At 41.1% G+C, this 17540-nt stretch overlaps 1 protein-coding gene across 2 annotated transcripts in view; it reads left to right on the top strand.

Moving 5' to 3' along the window:
• KIRREL3 (kirre like nephrin family adhesion molecule 3) overlaps positions 1 to 17540 on the top strand; it is a 535939-nt gene that overhangs the window by 329433 nt on the left and 188966 nt on the right. For both annotated transcript variants that reach the window (XM_072156677.1, XM_072156678.1), the window contains exon 2: positions 5155 to 5211. In XM_072156677.1, coding sequence (XP_072012778.1) covers positions 5155 to 5211 — 57 coding nt within the window. The remainder of the gene's footprint in view (positions 1 to 5154; positions 5212 to 17540) is intronic.

The following is a 17540-nucleotide window of genomic DNA, read 5'->3' as shown; positions in this document are numbered from 1 at the left end:
GTATATGGAGAATGCACAATACTATTTTTCTTATACTCCATATATGGGTGTTTATGCGGTGTAACCTTCTGAGGTACATCCTTGTCAGACAGATAAGAACGCTAATTAATAAATCTTTCCATATCTAGAGAATATTTCCAAGGTTGATTCAACTCTCTGAGGAGAATACAATATCATGGGACTCTTTGTAAATCATTAAAGAAGATGTCAGGATTAAAAAATTGTATATATGGCTGTGGATGTCATAAAAAAATATAACACTTCTACTCACCTCCTCTGGTCTTCGCGTTCACCCTTGGAATGCTCATCAGTGCATGGTCTATGTTTACAGAGGGTGGCAGTGCTGTCTAGACCACTCCTGAGCGCTTGCTGGAGCCTGAAATTCAGACTGAAGCAGGCAAATGGCATTGCACGAAGTGGCCCTGCCAGCCTCTGTAAACATACAGAGACCCAGGAGTGAGGGGCAGCGCCGCGGATGAATGGCAACGCCAGTGGAGATTAGTGCAAGTGCTTTATTGTTTGTATCCACATATCATTTTCTTATTCCAGCCAATCCCTTTAAATCCTTTATATCTCAACTGTCAGTGCATACAGAACAGAAAGCTGATTTACACAAACTGCTTAAATAAGGAAGAAAGGCAGGGGGAAAAGAAGGACACAGAAACAGATTTCTTTTTTAACCCCTTAATGTCCGCCCTATCGGTTTTTTACGGCGGTCATTAAGGGTACTTCTTCTGACACGTACGCCTTTCTACGGCGGCACGTCAAAGAAGATTTCGGGACACCGGGTCTCGCTGGTGCCGGTGTCAGGCTGTGATCTTACAGCCCAGACCCGGCACTAACACCCGGGATTGGTGTTTAACCCCTTACACGCCGCGACGTGTAAGCGTGTTCCGCGTGGATCTCTCCTGCCGCAGCCCCAGGTTCAGACGAGTGACCCCGGGCTTCTGGCTCCTCTACCCGCCGGGTTCTGCCTTCCTGGCAGGACCCGGCTGTAAGTAACTGAGCAATTGTAAGTAATTTTATAATATAATTAGATAAATAAAATAAAAGTCCCATAATCTCCCCAGTTACACATGAAATGCAAATAAAGTATATAAAACACAAAAACACATACATATTTGGTATCACCGCGTCCGTATCAATCTGTACAATAAATCTAAATCAATCTTGAACCTGCTCGTTGAACGACGTAAAAAAAAACTCGAAAAACTTCCCGTAATATACAATTTTTCATCAAACACCATCACAAAAAATGTTCTAAAAAGTGATCAAAAAAGTTACGTTCCCTAATATGATACGACTGAAAAGAATAACTCTTTTCGCAAAAAATAAGCCCTCAACGAGGTCTGACAACAGAAAAATACAGAAGTTATGGCCCGAAAAAGTTGTCAATAGTAAAAACTATTGCGATATTCTCCAATATTGGTTTTGCTCAAGAAAATTGAGCAAAGATAAGAAAAACTATATAAATGAGGTATCACCGCAATCGTAGTGAACCAGAGAATAAAGATAAAATATTATTTTTATGTTACAGTGAGCGGGGGGAAAAAATGCTAAAAATCCAAAATAAAAATTGATGATTTTGTTTGTGCCCCCTTGAAATAGTTAATAAAATCTCATGAATAAGCTATAGACCCCCAAAATGAATTATCTATACATTGTATCTCATCCCGTAAAAAATAAGCCCTCATATGTTTGCATTACCAAAAAAAATAAAAATGTATAGGTTGTACAATGTGACAATACAAATCTGCTGTGAATGGCGCCTCCATTCATTCTACACTCGGCCGTGCGCCCGTACAGAAGTTTACCACCACATATGGGGTATCAATACACTCAGGAGGAATTGGCCATCAAAAGTTGCAGTGCATTCTGAAACTGTCAGTTTGGCCTAAATGAATGTATTTTCAAAAAAAATTCCATAGTTTCTAAATCGCAGGTCCATATTGTTTTAACCCATGTGCAACACTTAAAGGGTTAATGGACTTAATAGAAGTTGTTTTACATACATAGTGGGGTCATTTATGTGGTTTTACTATTATTTAGGCCTTGAAAGCTGAGTTGTTCCTTAAAATGTGAGTTTTGGCAATTTTCATGAAAATTAGAAAAATCGCACCTAAAGTTCTGCACCTCATAACATGCTAGAAAAATGACAGGATGCATAAAATATCATCTCAACATAAAGCAGACATTTCGTAAATGTTAATTATCAAGCTTTTTGGGTAGTTTTACTTCCTGTCTGGAAAGCAGAACATTTCAAACTTGGAAAATGAAGAATTTTTACAAACTTTTGCCAAATTTTCACTTTTTTTCAGAACGAATCGCAAAACTTATCACTTACATTTTATAACTAACATGAAGTACAATGTGTCACGAGAAAACATTCTTAAAATCACCAGGATATGTTAAAGCGTTCCAAAGTTATAACCAATTATCGTGAGACATGTCAGATTTGAAAAATTGAGTCTGGTCATTGAGCTGAAAACTAGTGTCGGTGATAAGGGGTTAAAGAGTCCTTGTTATGCCAATTTGGGCCCTAAACCTGTGGTTTAGGGTCCCAGATCAGCCTGTATGAGGTCTCTACGTGGTCCCAATGTAAAAAATATATATATACTTTCCTAGATGCAAGTCCAATGAGGCACATTGGACTCACATCTGCAGCTGTTTCCGGCATGTGCATCATGTGCACTGTGACTCCTCCACTTCACTTGCAGAAGAGTGCTGGCCGGCGCATGGAGCTCAGGAGTGAAGGCAAGTTTTTTTTTAAATTGCGCCATCATAGGGACCTCATAGAGGGCAATTCAGGGCACTAAACCACTGGTCCATAAGGACCTTTGGGTGGTTTAGTCCCCCGAATCACCCTGACAGGCTCTCTTTAAAGTATATTACAACATTAACTTTTACCATCTGCTCTATTGAGCTTTCACAAATTTTTTGTTACACTTTAAATCTGAAAAGGCAACAAATTACAGGGGGTCAAGTCTTGTGTGTAATATAGAATTATGGCATAAAGGAAGCTGGTAATGTTAGGGATTAATTTATTGCAATTATATTTTGCATATTTTGGGGCTATTTGTAAACCACAACATGTTCTCCGTAGGGAGAATACATATGCAAGCATTTTTGGTTTTGGTTGGTTGGACCACCTGTCTTTAATTGAAACAATGTAGTTTGTATTGAGACCATTTCCCAGAACCTACATACCTCAGCACCATGACAAAACTGCATCTGTTTCTGTCTTACCACAATGGATGTTCACTTGGCCCAAGGCAACAATAAGAAGTTTCTAAGTTTTTAAGTAAGGTCACAGCACTGGCCTGCGAATCCTCTGTAACTTTCTCCATGAGACTTGTTGACCTACTTGTGAGAGACTTCTCCTCTCCAATTCCCTTCATCCCTGATCTGCTATCATTCTCCAGAACCTGCAGCGCACCTTATCTTCTGTGCACTTGGACAGACCCTCAGGTGCACTAAAGATTAACAAGGTTTAGTAAATCTTGTCATGAATAAAACACTACAGACATTCTTCCCGGATCTGGGCCGAGCGGTGCAGGTGATGCGAATCTTAAGTTCAGCGCTTGCTGATGCTGATTAATATTAAATCTTTGTTTTTGCTGTAGTCTGGGCCCCAGGGCAGTGGAATTAGCCTGTAAGATCTCGGTGACAGGAGCTAATTATTTCTGTATCACGCTATTATTCAGTCATGTGTCTTGGCAGAGTCAACCCAGGAATATTGCCAGGATTGTCAGAAACATATGGCAGAGCTGTTTGTTTATGGGTCACAGCAATTGGTACAATATGGGCAAAAAAGGGCAAATAAGGGTCAGGTGTCTCCTGCTGTGCCCGTTGCTACATGTGTTTACACCCTCATGATTAAATGTGACTAATTATAAATTATAATTGTAATATTAATCAATCCAGCGACTGCAAAATATTTGCTATGCTTATCGTGAACTGATTTTAGACTCCAGTCACATCCAAAGTTGCATTCATAGTGATATTAGTAGCAACGGGTAGCAAAAAACTGTATTTACAATTATGTATACTGCATGACCAGATCAAGGGTGCTGGAGCGAAAAGCTAATCACTAAGGCCCCTTCCACACTTGCGTTTTCCACGCGCGTGCTCTGCGCATGCTTTTGACGTGCAGAACTTGCATTGCACTCTGACCCATTGTAATCAATGAGCTTTTTCAGACTTGCATTTTTTTTAACGTGCGTTGAAATCTCAGCATGCTCTACTTTTACAAGTGACACGCGTGAAAAACGCACCATACAAGTCTATGGAGATGCCTCAAAAACGCATTGCACTCTCAGTACACTCATGCAAGTGAAATGCGTTTTCACGCATCAATTGCCATAGAAAAGATAGAGCTCAGTCCTGAGTCCTTTTCTTCTTTACATTTAGGATTTAGAGTTAATATAGGAGCTTGGAGTGCGGCGGTGGTCCACGTTCATGTAGTGATTGAGACTTAGTAATGGCCGGGGAACGGCCTGGAATGTTAGGTGGAGAATTCATCAATTTAATGTGTCCACATAAAACAAAGTGGGTGCAGGAGAAGAGTCATAAAGGCTCAATTAATTGTCGTTCATTAACGTGTCATTGTGCATTTTGTAATGGACAAATCTCAGGCTGCAAGCAGCAGTTACCGGTAATCACGTGATGTGTGGCGTCCTGTAAGAAGTGGCGCTTGTCTTATAAATCCTCATTATCACTGGTGACGTCATTGCAGATATTTCTGCCTATAGACTATTCTAATATCTGAGCCATCATTGAGGCTTAATCTCCATTTTTTATGAAAGTAAAACTTTGTAAATCCTTATTCTGCATCTTACTAGTAGACTTTTTTATTTGATTTTAACAATCTTAATATTTCTCCTTTGTGAGTGCGAATTGTTAACATACTAAAATGTTTTAAAGATGAGACAGTTTCACAATTGCAGATGTCAGATTATCAGCAGTGACTTAAAGGGTCTCTCCAAATGTACTTTTGGGATGGGGGGCACAGAATATTTAGTTTGTAGGGAGAATTGTGACATTTGACGGAGATTATTTCATTCTTCCTTTCTTTATTAAATTTCTATAATATTTGTGAGAGATTTAATGTCATCACCTTTGAGATACTTAATGTTTTTGTTTGTTCTTTTTCAGAATTCGGTCAGACTTTGGGATTTATGTCAAAGGACAAGTTCCGCAAGATGTCTGAAAGTAAGTTCACTTCTACTTTCCATCTCTGTGATGCTCTGCATGTCCTGTGCTCTATCTCTTCCAACTGTATCTTTAGCAAAGTTAACTTAAATTCTGCTATTTTAGACCAAAATTCGAGCTGTTTTGCCAATCGTCATTTCATGTGTTAATTTCAGCAAACATTGTGCAAAACACTTTATATGAATGTTGACTTGGCTTCCATACAGAAAACAGACATTTATACATATTCTAATTTTAAAAATTGCCGAGAATCTTTTCTCGAGAACTTTGTTTTTTTTTTTTCGAACAAACAACTTTAGATTGGTAGTGAGAACTACCAGAGGTGTTACATAAAATTCTTCAGTTAACATGAAGTTCTTAGTACTAAAGTTTTTAGCACATTACTATTACAACTTTAGGTTGTGGCTGGATTCTAGCCCATTTGACCCTGTGACAACTATTGCTGAGCTGTGCTCTGTGGGGATCAAAAGAAGTATCCACAAAATAATTGACACTTTTTAGAATAACCTCATCTAGATAAGATTTGAACTTGTCCCCGTGCCGCCGCTGCCACATGTCTCCGTGCCGCCGCTGCCACATGTCCCCGTGCCGCCGCTGCCCCATGTCACCGTGACTCAGCTGCCACATGTCTCCGTGCCGCTGCTCCCCCATGTCTCCGTGCCGCCGCTCCCCGATGTCTCCGTGCCGCCGCTCCCCGATGTCTCCGTGCCGCCACTCCCCGATGTCTCCGTGCCGCTCCCCCATGTCTCCGTGCCGCTCCCCCATGTCTTCGTGCCGCTCCGCCATGTCTCCGTGCTGCCCCATGTCTCCGTGCTGCCCCCCGATGTCTCCGTGCTGCCGCTTCCCCGGTGTCTCTGTGCTGCTCCCCGGTGTCTCTGTGCTGCTCCCTGTGTTCTTCAATGTGTTCTTCACACATATATATTGTTCTTCACATACTATTTTGTTCGCACCGTTCCGCGCGTATCTTCCAACAGGTAAGCAGATGTGCCGAGCATCTGTAATCTATTCTTCACTGTGTTTTTCACTGTGTTTTTCACTTAAATGATCCTGTGTTCACTGTGTTCACTGTTTTTATTCTATTCTTCATTGTTCTTCACTGTGTTTTTTTAATTAAATGCTCGATCTCGAGCAGGGGAAATACTCGTCCGAGCAACGAGCCGTTTCGAGTATCTTAATACTCGAACGAGCATCAAGCTCGGACGAGTATACTCGCTCATCTCTACAGATGAAGTATTATACCTGGGACTGGACACAGCCCTGAATCCTCCTAAGGTGTTCGTTATTTTCTGATATTCAGACACTTCAGTGATATTGCGAATGCAGCTCTGAATGTGGCTAAAGTAGTAAAGTAATAACCAAAATCCTGGCAGTGCCCTCATGCAACCTGTGATACCACAGTGGTAAACCATGTTGATTGCTGTGCAGATTGGTGCTTGAACTTTGTGGATAATATGTGGATCTTCCTTCTTTTCTGTCTTTTATTTGGGCCATAAGTTTCCTGTTAATTGCATTTGTTGCCCCTGTAAATCACATAAAATACAATAACTGCTCCCCAGCTCCATCCGCTGATCGTTCACATAATGGCAGCATTAATCTTCCTTGGACATCCCGCAGCTGAACCTTACTGACCCTGGTGCATTATTTTGATACCGGACATCAGTTACTGAAGTCTTCTTCCACATTCCCATTGATCCTGTATTCATGAATTATTGGTCCGGCTGATCTGCTCCCTGTGACTCTCATTCTAATATCACTTATAATTTATATACAGTAATCTAGTCCGGCTCATCTCTAAACACTGCTGTTCTCCTAATTAGCCCCCAATCAGTTATAAATTAGATATATATGAATCGCTAAAGGTTTCTACAAGTTTGTTTGCCAATTTACGGGACACATTACTGGTTAGGCCTGGTAACTGCAACTGGCGGTAGTTTTACACACTCAATCTTTATCATCGGCACATTGTTATAAGACATGCTGGAATTAGTAAGAGGCTCCAGCTTATCACCTCTGTGCAAGAATAAAAGTCTAAGCCAGGTCCTTAGAATTCAGCTATTGTGTAAATGTGGCTAGGCCACTGTGTAAAACGTCTTAAATTCCAATGTGTGCACCAGGAATTGTGACTTTTTCATGCCTTGTATAATGTCTTGTGTGTCAGTATTTTGCCACACATCAGCTCAAGTGTTCTGGATGAGACTATATTACCACGGTTGCGCATTTCCAACTCCATTTTTTTTTTGTTGAGGGGTATTTAGAGGGAACCCATCAGCAGAAATCACACTAATAAACTACTAAAATACATTGTCAAGCAGATGAACACCTTACAGAGAATGTATCTTTCATGTCTCAGTGTGGTGGCTGGGCCATGAAAGAAACATTATCTGGAGATTGTTAATATGCTTGACCAATTCCTGGGAGTGGTTTATTGAGTCAATGGGGATGTTGGTTTTGTATATTAAGATGCTGAAAACCAGTACGGAACTTGCTTTTCACAACTGAGGGCTTGTTACAGGTATGAACAGTTTGTGCTTCAAATGAATGCATTACATTAATAATGTAAAGGTAATGCACATGCAGGGGTGCACCTGCCATGAAGCGAGTTGAGCATCTCACCTCAGGTGGCGCACCTCCTGCTAAACGAGGGGGCAGCACCGTCCTCCCACTTTCCCACTTCCCGCCGGCTGGCACTGAGCTCCCACACACCGGATGAGACCGCGTTGCAACCCTCTGTCTGGCTCCCACCGCCGGCACGGAGCTCCGCCCCCGCCGGCCGCCTCTGTGCTCCCTCTATGGCTCGCCTCAGACATCAGGCAGGCTTGGTTCCACTGTTTAATGCAGTCCTTTTGCACTATAATCTCACGTATACATAGCATATATTTCCAAAGCTGTGGTATAAATTTTTAGTATCTGCGGTTTTCTGTTGCAGCACAGAAAGTCAGTTAAAAGTTCAACTGATTTTCAGGATCTAATCTCCAGTTTTATATCACTCTGGGTCCCCCACTGATCAGAACTAGGTAACAAAAGTTATCCTGGAATCCCCCATTCACTTCTGGGAGGAGATCACTGTTACAGTAGCCTCATAGAAGCCCCAGAGAATTTCCTAGTATGAATTAAGACATATATGTTGTGTATATTACCTGATAAACGAAAAGTAGCTTTGTTCTTAGATTAGTTTTTAGCAAATGTGTGCCCCAGATACTCTGAAGAGGGAGCTGATTTTTTAATGTGCTCTAAGTTTTCCCTTTGTTGAAGCCCTTTGAGCAGAGGTGATTCAACTCTATGGTGGATGCCACTTTGGTTACTGACCTCTGAGTGTGCGTAATAGAGACTATCCACAGCTCATATGCCAGACTTTCTCCAGGGTTTGGAGACAGGGGGGATCAAGAAGGGTAATGCAGGTGATTCATAATAATAATGATTTATAAAAGTCCTGTGAAAAGCTGTATGACACCCTCCTTTCAATGGTTATAAATAGCTATTTTTACGCGGGATCTTACACCTAAAAGCTGTAGCATAAAATAACTTACAGTATAGGTTTTCTAAAGCAGACAGTCCCTTTAAGGAGCTGAGATTATACAAATAAACACACAAAGTCACTTTGTTCCATGTATGATAGGTGGTGATACATAATGAAAATATACATGCATCCAGCATTGTAGCTCTGTTGGACAAGACGTTCTTTCTGTTTAATAATTCATAACAACACATCAAAGTGAGGTCAATTATGTACAAGAGACTGACCCATAAATGATTCATGTAGTGATACACTCTATCCGTCCAGCCGCGTGTCTGTCTCCTGATGCTGGCCCTCACTGTCTGTCCAGCCACAGGTGATGAGCTCACAAGTCATACAGGCGTCGTAAGGGTTAAGTGTCCGGCTTTCTTTGACGAACCATCCTCTTGTCATTACTGCTCTCAAGTGCCTGTCTTTAAGAGTTTTCAGAAATGAAATGACATAAATTACAGTACACAAGGCTCCTCTACTTCTTATCTACTGTATCATCAAGTTTAGCTTCTCCATTAGTTGTTTTTTCTTTTCGCCAATCTCTACCACGTCCTTATTTCCACGTCATTCATAAGGGGCCTACTTAACACACTTCTGGTTTCATATTCTGAACGGTGCTTCATCAAATGTTGGTTAATAGGCTCTTTTAGCAACCAAATTGATCCCTTACCGGAGAGCATTCATTTCAGGTTCCTCTACCTTTCATGGTCCACCAGGGGATTTGTGTCTGGTGTAATATTTTCTGTAAAGCTCTTTCGATCTCTGAACGCTGAATTTGTGAATGTCTCCTGATAATCCATTAAAGACAAGAACAAAAATCTCCTTAGATACATTATTACTCCTCAGCACTTTGCTTTTTAGTAATAAGAACCCATGTCTCTGTATTTTCCCAATGTACAATCTTACTGTGGGAGATTATTTAGTGTTAAGACTCTTGTTTGCCTATTCTACAAGCAGGTATTGTTAACTGGATTGGCCATTCCTATATTTAAGTTGCCTGTGTGCCTTTATTACCCTGCACATGAATGTTTCTCAAGTCATTAAGCAGATCTGCAACTTACTATTGTAATTAGTCCACCGCTATTATCCTTTATTATTTATATGTGTATTACTGGACCTCCTGGATTGCTCATTGATTGCCCATCACCGTGCTTTCAGGTGAATGTATTGCGGATATATGGATACTTTGATGCCGGAAGGTACCTCCGGTTGTCATTTCCTGTATATTGAGCAATAGTTATCATACCCTCGATTGCTTTACTTTTTTGACAGGATATTTACTTAGAGATATTGGCATTTTTTGGTCTTTGGGCTTACTAAGGGGGGCTTATGTACTCTGTGGTTTTTGATCATCTCAGTTACGGTATATGGTATACATTTGTATAATCACGTGTATTGGTATTATTACAATAAAGCATTTTTTATAGCTTTGCAGCTCTTTTCTTCTGAACTTTATTATTTACATGCCTGAGATCTGCTGAACAGGTGGAGCTGGAAAAGCACTCACTTCCCCCATCCCTTCACATCATGACTCACCCCTCCTCCTGCCCCTCCCTGGCTCAGCCAGAGTGCAGCTTCCAGGAAGTGGATGAAAGGGCTGAAGGGGAAGGACTGTGTGAGAGTGATGTCACATGGACACCCGGCACTGCCTCAATAGAGTAGAGCTATGTGTATGCAGAGGGCAGCATGCAGAGTACAAGGGATAGCAGTATTGCAAAGTGGCCAATCCTTTTAATATGTGAAAAATGCACCCGATTTATTACCCTTTACCAGTACTATGAAAAGCCTGCCCCATTGCACCCAATGATAACACAACATACATTAAGCTCCTTTTAGTAGGAGCAGCAGATATTAAATACCCCAAAACATTTTTTTCCCATTATACCAATACAGTATACAAAAAGATATTCCTACATGTAAGTTATGAATGAATCATGTCAGATTGTGAAAGGATACACCCTTTTCACTAAGGGAATTGTAACATCCATTCATTGCAAGGAATAACGGAGGAACAGTATAAAATGATTGTAATATGGCGAATATGCTCCACAAATGTTATTTTTTTATGAGGAATATAAGTATACACTTAAGCAGATATGTCAGGGGAGATAACTGGTCGTTTTTCAAGGGAGTCTACCACCCCACCACCACCAAGTGTTATAATCAGCTGGCAACATGGTTTTTCCTGATTCCTAACATACATAATGGATTTCTGTCCATTATGCAATTTCCAAGACATTCCCAGTTTAATCTGTATGTTATTGAGGCAGTTAGTGCATCAGGGGGTTTGTGTCCTCAGAATCTGGAGCACTGCTGTTCTTTTCTTTACCACTTTCCTCTTCTTCTCAAATCTTTTCCTTATCTGATGCAGAGGGAAGTGGTCCAGGCAGGAAAATCAGTGCTCCGGGTGCTCAGGACATGCTCATTAGCCGATGGACTAAAATAAGAATTTCTCAGGAACGTCATAGTGGACAAAAATAAAAAAATTAAAAAAGTATTTTTGAACTTACAGTACATTTCTCTACAATTTGCTGTCAGCAGATTTTAACGATTGGGGAGGTTTTAGACTCCCTTTAAGCCACATTATACACTTGTCCACAATTGAGGCTTCAGAGAGCATATGTGATGTGTTGAACACCAGGTGGTTTGTCTGGCTGTAGATTGAACCTGTATACATAGTGAATATTGCCAGCTGTCGGCTCACTGTATCTTTTACATCACAGTTTTTCTGTGTGGCTCCATTTATATCTCCACAGCAGTGTCTCAGCAAAGCCGGCTCTGCTACCACAGTCTCCATAAAAGCATTGGTCTCAGATTGCCAGAGCTGCACTGAGCTAAATGATCTATTCAAGCTCGTTTATAAGAAGGTGCCAAGCAAGGAAGGTGGCACTAATGGCTTAAACCCATCGATTCGCCCTATGCTGCCTTTATCCCTGAGAGACGTTGGCTTTTTCCCTCCAGCCCCCCTTCCCTCCGCTTTTCAGCGCCTCTCTTCAATCTATCGCTGGCTGCAGCTACGTAGCACTGAGTGCAATGCTGAAAAAGCAATCCATTGCCTTCAATCAATTTGTGATTGAAATGTGACATTTGGATGGAAGTTTTGCAGAAAAAAAATCTATGGCAGTCAGATGTTCTCGGAGAAAAAGGCTTTGACTTCAGAGGAAATACAAGCTCAGCTTCAGCGATGTTTTGAAGAACTGTACGATTAACCCTCCCCATGCCAAAATCACACTTGGGCTAAGGAAACAACATATAAAGTATTTGAAAAGTTTTTCAACATCTTGATTTAGATTGGGAAATCTACATAAAACATCCAATGCCCTTGAGATAAACTGACTGGTGGGAGTTTTACATACGCTAGATCTCCTGATGTATCTGCTGGCCGTGGTGCATGGGCACATGGCATGGGGTTGGCATAGTTGCGAGAATTAGCACAATTTCTTGCAATGCGCAAGAAATTGCGATTATTCAGGTGCTTCAACACCTCTTGGTCTGACCTGGTGTTGGAGTACTGCAAGTGTTTCCCACTTAATCTTATACTTTAATCAGTTCCAGAGCCTCATTCACATGTCTTATGTGGTCAGGGCTATCAACTCCAACTAATCATATAGCATAATGCTAGCACTGAAGTTGCTGAATAGTTGCTTTTTATGGGGTCAAGTTAACATTGCTCCCAAGTTTTGCGATCCAGAGAAGACACAAGATGAACATTCATATGCTCCAATACATGTCCTTTGCTACAATATATGTATAATACCTACATTAGGGGCCCCACACTCTATAAAATACCCCCATAATGACCCCCACCATGTACAATGGCCCCTTTCTTGTGGCCCCCATTATATATTCCTTCATTCCTGAGGTCATCAACCCAAACTGTGTAATGCCTCTAAACTGTCTAGCCCATATACACTCACCGGCCACTTTATTAGGTACACCATGCTAGTAACGGGTTGCACCCCCTTTTGCCTTCAGAACTGCCTCAATTCTTCGTGGCATAGATTCAACAAGGTGCTGGAAGCATTCCAGATTTTGGTCCATATTGACATGATGGCATCACACAGTTGCCCCAGATTTGTCGGCTGCACATCCATGATGCGAATCTCCCATTCCACCACATCCCAAAGATGCTCTATTGGATTGAGATCTGGTGACTGTGGAGGCCATTTGAGTACAGTGACCTCATTGTCATGTTCAAGAAACCAGTCTGAGATGATTCCAGCTTTATGACATGGCGCATTATCCTGCTGAAAGTAGCCATCAGATGTTGGGTACATTGTGGTCATAAAGGGATGGACATGGTCAGCAACAATACTCAGGTAGGCTGTGGTGTTGCAACGATGCTCAATTGGTACCAAGGGGCCCAAAGAGTGCCAAGAAAATATTCCCCACACCATGTCACCACCACCACCAGCCTGAACCGTTGATACAAGGCAGGATGTATCCATGCTTTCATGTTGTTGACGCCAAATTCTGACCCTACCATCCGAATGTCGCAGCAGAAATCGAGACTCATCAGACCAGGCAACGTTTTTCCAATCTTCTACTGTCCAATTTCGATGAGTTTGTGCAAATTGTAGCCTCAGTTTCCTGTTCTTAGCTGAAAGGAGTGGCACCCGGTGTGGTCTTCTGCTGCTGTAGCCCATTTGCCTCAAAGTTCGACGTACTGTGCGTTCAGAGATGCTTTTCTGCCTACCTTGGTTGTAACGGGTGGCGATTTGAGTCACTGTTGCCTTTCTATCAGCTCGAACCAGTCTGCCCATTCTCCTCTGATCTCTGGCATCAACAAGGCATTTCCGCCCACAGAACTGCCGCTCACGGGATGTTTTTTCTTTTTCGAACCATTCTCTGTAAACCCTAGAGATGGTTGTGCGTGAAAATCCCAGTAGATCAGCAGTTTCTGAAATACTCAGACCAGCCCTTCTGACACCAACAACCATGCCACGTTCAAAGGCACTCAAATCACCTTTCTTCCCCATACTGATGCTCAGTTTGAACTGCAGGAGATTGTCTTGACCATGTCTACATGCCTAAATGCACTGAGTTGCCGCCATGTGATTGGCTGATTAGAAATTAAGTGTTAACGAGCAGTTGGACAGGTGTACCTAATAAAGTGGCCGGTGAGTGTATAATACCCCCTAATGTGGCCTGCTAACATATAATGCCCTTCTCCCTGAATTCCCCTCACTTATAGTGCCCCCACTCTTCATTTTAGCGCTCACCAATGATGTCCACGATTAATACATAATACCCCCATTTGTATTTTTCCTTCACATATAACTCCCCCTTTACTCTCTGGTTCCTTTGGGTTCCTTTAGTGACCACTTTTATTAATCCCCTTCCCCTCGATTATAGATTCCCATATCTAGGACACCCCTCCAGTCTTGGTAATTGGCACTGCCTGTACTTGTAGCTTTGATCCTAACATTGTCCCTAGCAGCTCTACAAAGCCTCCATAACACAATGTCCCTTTCACTACACTACACTTCGAGTCATGCAATTAGTTACAGATTCATCAGCTGCCACTATGAAGTTTCACTATTTTGATATCTAGTAATTGGGCACAAAATGTCACTGTGGGGACAGCGACACAAAACACCCACATCCGGGCGAAGCCTGAAAGGTCATATGGCATTTGGCCTGACGAGCAGCTCAATGCTGTCTGCTCGATATCCTATGGGAGAAGATAAAGTTAAACTATTGTAAAATCAATCTTGGATTCATGTAATTGAAGAGAATGAGGTGAAGTCTTTAAAAGTTATTATGTGAAATACTAAGAAACTTATAATACATTAATGTAGAGCAGATGACTTTCTTATAGAGAACTACATCCTGATACGTAAAATATATGGCCTAGCCTTTCTACTCTGCTTTGTGTCAGGAAGTAAGACTTCTCCTTATGGAGACTGCCAATTAAGGCCACCTTGTAGGTGTGTCGAGACATATAGCCAATGACGCTCCACTAGGGGATTCTGGGAAAATATGCAAATATGTTTTCCAGGGTTGGATAAGGAAAAGTGTGCAACTTATAGGTATCTTGTAAGGCAGCTCCCTTCATCAAGCATCACCTAGAAGCCACCAAGAGACCTTATGACATGATGCAGGATTTAAACCAAACCAGTATATCTATTCCAGAAAGAACAGACTCCCAGCTGTAGACAGCACTGTTTCCACCTGGCTACCTTGTTAGGCAGCTTCCTAGACATCAAGCATGATATAAGGAGAACTCTTACTTCCCCAACTCTTTACTCTGCTTTGTGTCAGTTTTAGTTACTTCCATTCTTGCATTCTATTTATGTAATTGGGAACAGAGGAAGAATAGAACTTTAATTGCTCAACATATGACTGGTACCAGTGGCATTGATTATTGCTTTGACTGATTGGCCTGTGTGTCAGTCTTCACTGCAGTGATGGTATTTTATTCATGGGTCTGGAAGCAAACAGCTATATAGGCAGCCCCGGATTACGTCCAAGATAGGTTCTTAAGTTGAATTTGTATGTAAGTCGGAACTGTATAATTTATAACTGTAACCCCAGCCAAATTTTTTTGGGTCTCTTTGACAATTGGATTTTAAAATTTTTGGGTTGTCATAAGTATATATATCTTAATTGTAAACACCTCTGATAACTGTTACAGCTGATCATTGTAGCCTGGAACTAAAGTACAGTAAATTACCAACATCCAGAGGGCTGTTTGTAACTAGGGGTCGTCTGTATGTTGGGTGTTCTTAAGTCAGGGACCGCCTGTATAGCTTCCTTTCCAGTGGACGTAGAATAAAGGGTAAATTTAAATTATTGCTATATTTTTTCTTGGGTGATCGTATCATATGTCATTTTTTTCACACCAGTGATGGAGGCTGTTTCTGGCTTCCATAGCATGATTTATGGCATAATATCCTGAGACTGCATTGCTTTCTATTTCAGAACCATAATAGCATCTGAAAGTACAAAGAATGATGTTATTTTGGTGTTCAATCTTAATGGGTTTCTGGAAATTCCAACTCTGCAGTTGTCAGGAGGTTCCCCTCTCATATTCTTGGATATCGGAAAATTTGTTTAATTCTCAGTTTGGCTCTCACATTGGGAAATTAAGAACATATTATTTTTAGTCTTAATTCCGGTCTGAATTAGTATGTTACCATATTTCTGTGAAATTAGTATTTTAATAAAGACATCTATCATATAGGAACATGACTGGAGTGCTTAAAGGACACCTGTCATCAGGTCTCTGTCACTAGTCCTGTCACTACTACCTGTTGGAGCAGATCACAAGGATCCCATCCCAGCCTTTATCTAGTTATTTCATACATTATTCATTGTAAAATCATCTATTTTTTATCATGTAAATGAGGCTGGTCACATGGTCAGAGGCAGTGATGTCACCCCTGTTACCCCTCCCCTCTCCTCCCCCTGCTCAGGTCTGTGTGTAATGTATAGTAAAGTATGGCTAGTGTGTGTGCTGCATCTAGTGACATGCTGCATCCTCCTAATATACAGGTGAGAGACACAGACATCAGCTACACATGAATCTGACATGTTCTGCTGTAACATGGCTGCCTGGAGCTGCTGTATCTCTCCTATACACACACACATGCACACACAGGCTGCAGGGGGCGCCAGCACCAGGAAGCACATCATTATACAGCCTCACATCATTATACCGGCTGTCAGTCATGCACTGGGGGTGTGTCTGTGCCTCCCACTCATGAATAGAGTGGACAGCTTGAATATGCTAATGCTTCATTGGACATTTCACAGGTCATTTGCATACAGCTTTAGGACCTCATTGCTTAGGTTTACAGGCATGTAGAGAGACAATGAAGGGATAGAGGCAATGCTCTCTAATGGCAGTTTATGAAAATATGTTTAGTTCAGGGGGTTATTTTGCATGACGGGTTCTCTTTAAAGGGCTTTTTTAGCGTAGACATTTATGCCATATTCACAAGATGTCAGGTAATGTGTTATAGATACAGGGTTTACCTATTGCATCACATAAATAAGACCTTTATGGCATATTCTGTGGAAATGTCAGAATTCTCTGCAAGGGTAAATTCCCTTTAAAGGATATCCCACTACAGGATTGTATATTAGTCAGGGGTGGGATTCAAAGGTTTAACAACAGGCTCCCTCCATTGTGTAGCACGGCATGTGAAAAAATGATCCCTACTATATTAAAAAAAATTACAATATTTAAAATTCACTGTAAATTAAATGAATATTTAAATCAACCTTTTTGTATCTAAAAGTAATTTAATGAATGTTTATTTATACTCTTCTAACCTAAATGATTAAAAATGATCTTTATTGTGTAAACATCACTAGGGGCTTGAAATAGGAGAATTTTTTTCATGGGCAAAAACCTTAAATTTATAAGTTATTCAGTGAACAATTGTGAGCTCATTGGTAGAGATGAGCAGACTTGATATTCAGATCCATCCGCCAAACTTGGACGTACTGCCAGATTGGCAGCCGAACAGCCATGTGTATGTGCATGCGTGTGCATGCGTCAATGTGTCGTTGCATGGATGAGGCTGTATGTATGTATGTGTATATATTTGTTGTATGTTTGTGTATGTAACCCATTGTGATGTTCTGCAGCAACTGAGGTGCTTATTATGAGATTTTGCAGCAGCCGAGGTGTGTTATGTGATGCTCTGCAGCAGATAAGTATTATGTTTTATTCTTGTAGATAGAAGCGGTTATGTACCTGTACATAGAGAGTATAATTCTTGTACATCGGGCTGCTATCATAGTGGTAATATTTTTATACATAGTAGGTAGCATTAAAGTAGTTATATTCTTGTACAAGTTGGTCAAATTATAT

The sequence above is a fragment of the Engystomops pustulosus genome, chromosome 6 (genome assembly GCF_040894005.1).
Source record: "Engystomops pustulosus chromosome 6, aEngPut4.maternal, whole genome shotgun sequence".
Classification (NCBI taxonomy): Eukaryota; Metazoa; Chordata; class Amphibia; order Anura; family Leptodactylidae; genus Engystomops; species Engystomops pustulosus.
This window is presented reverse-complemented; position numbering and strand designations above follow the sequence as displayed.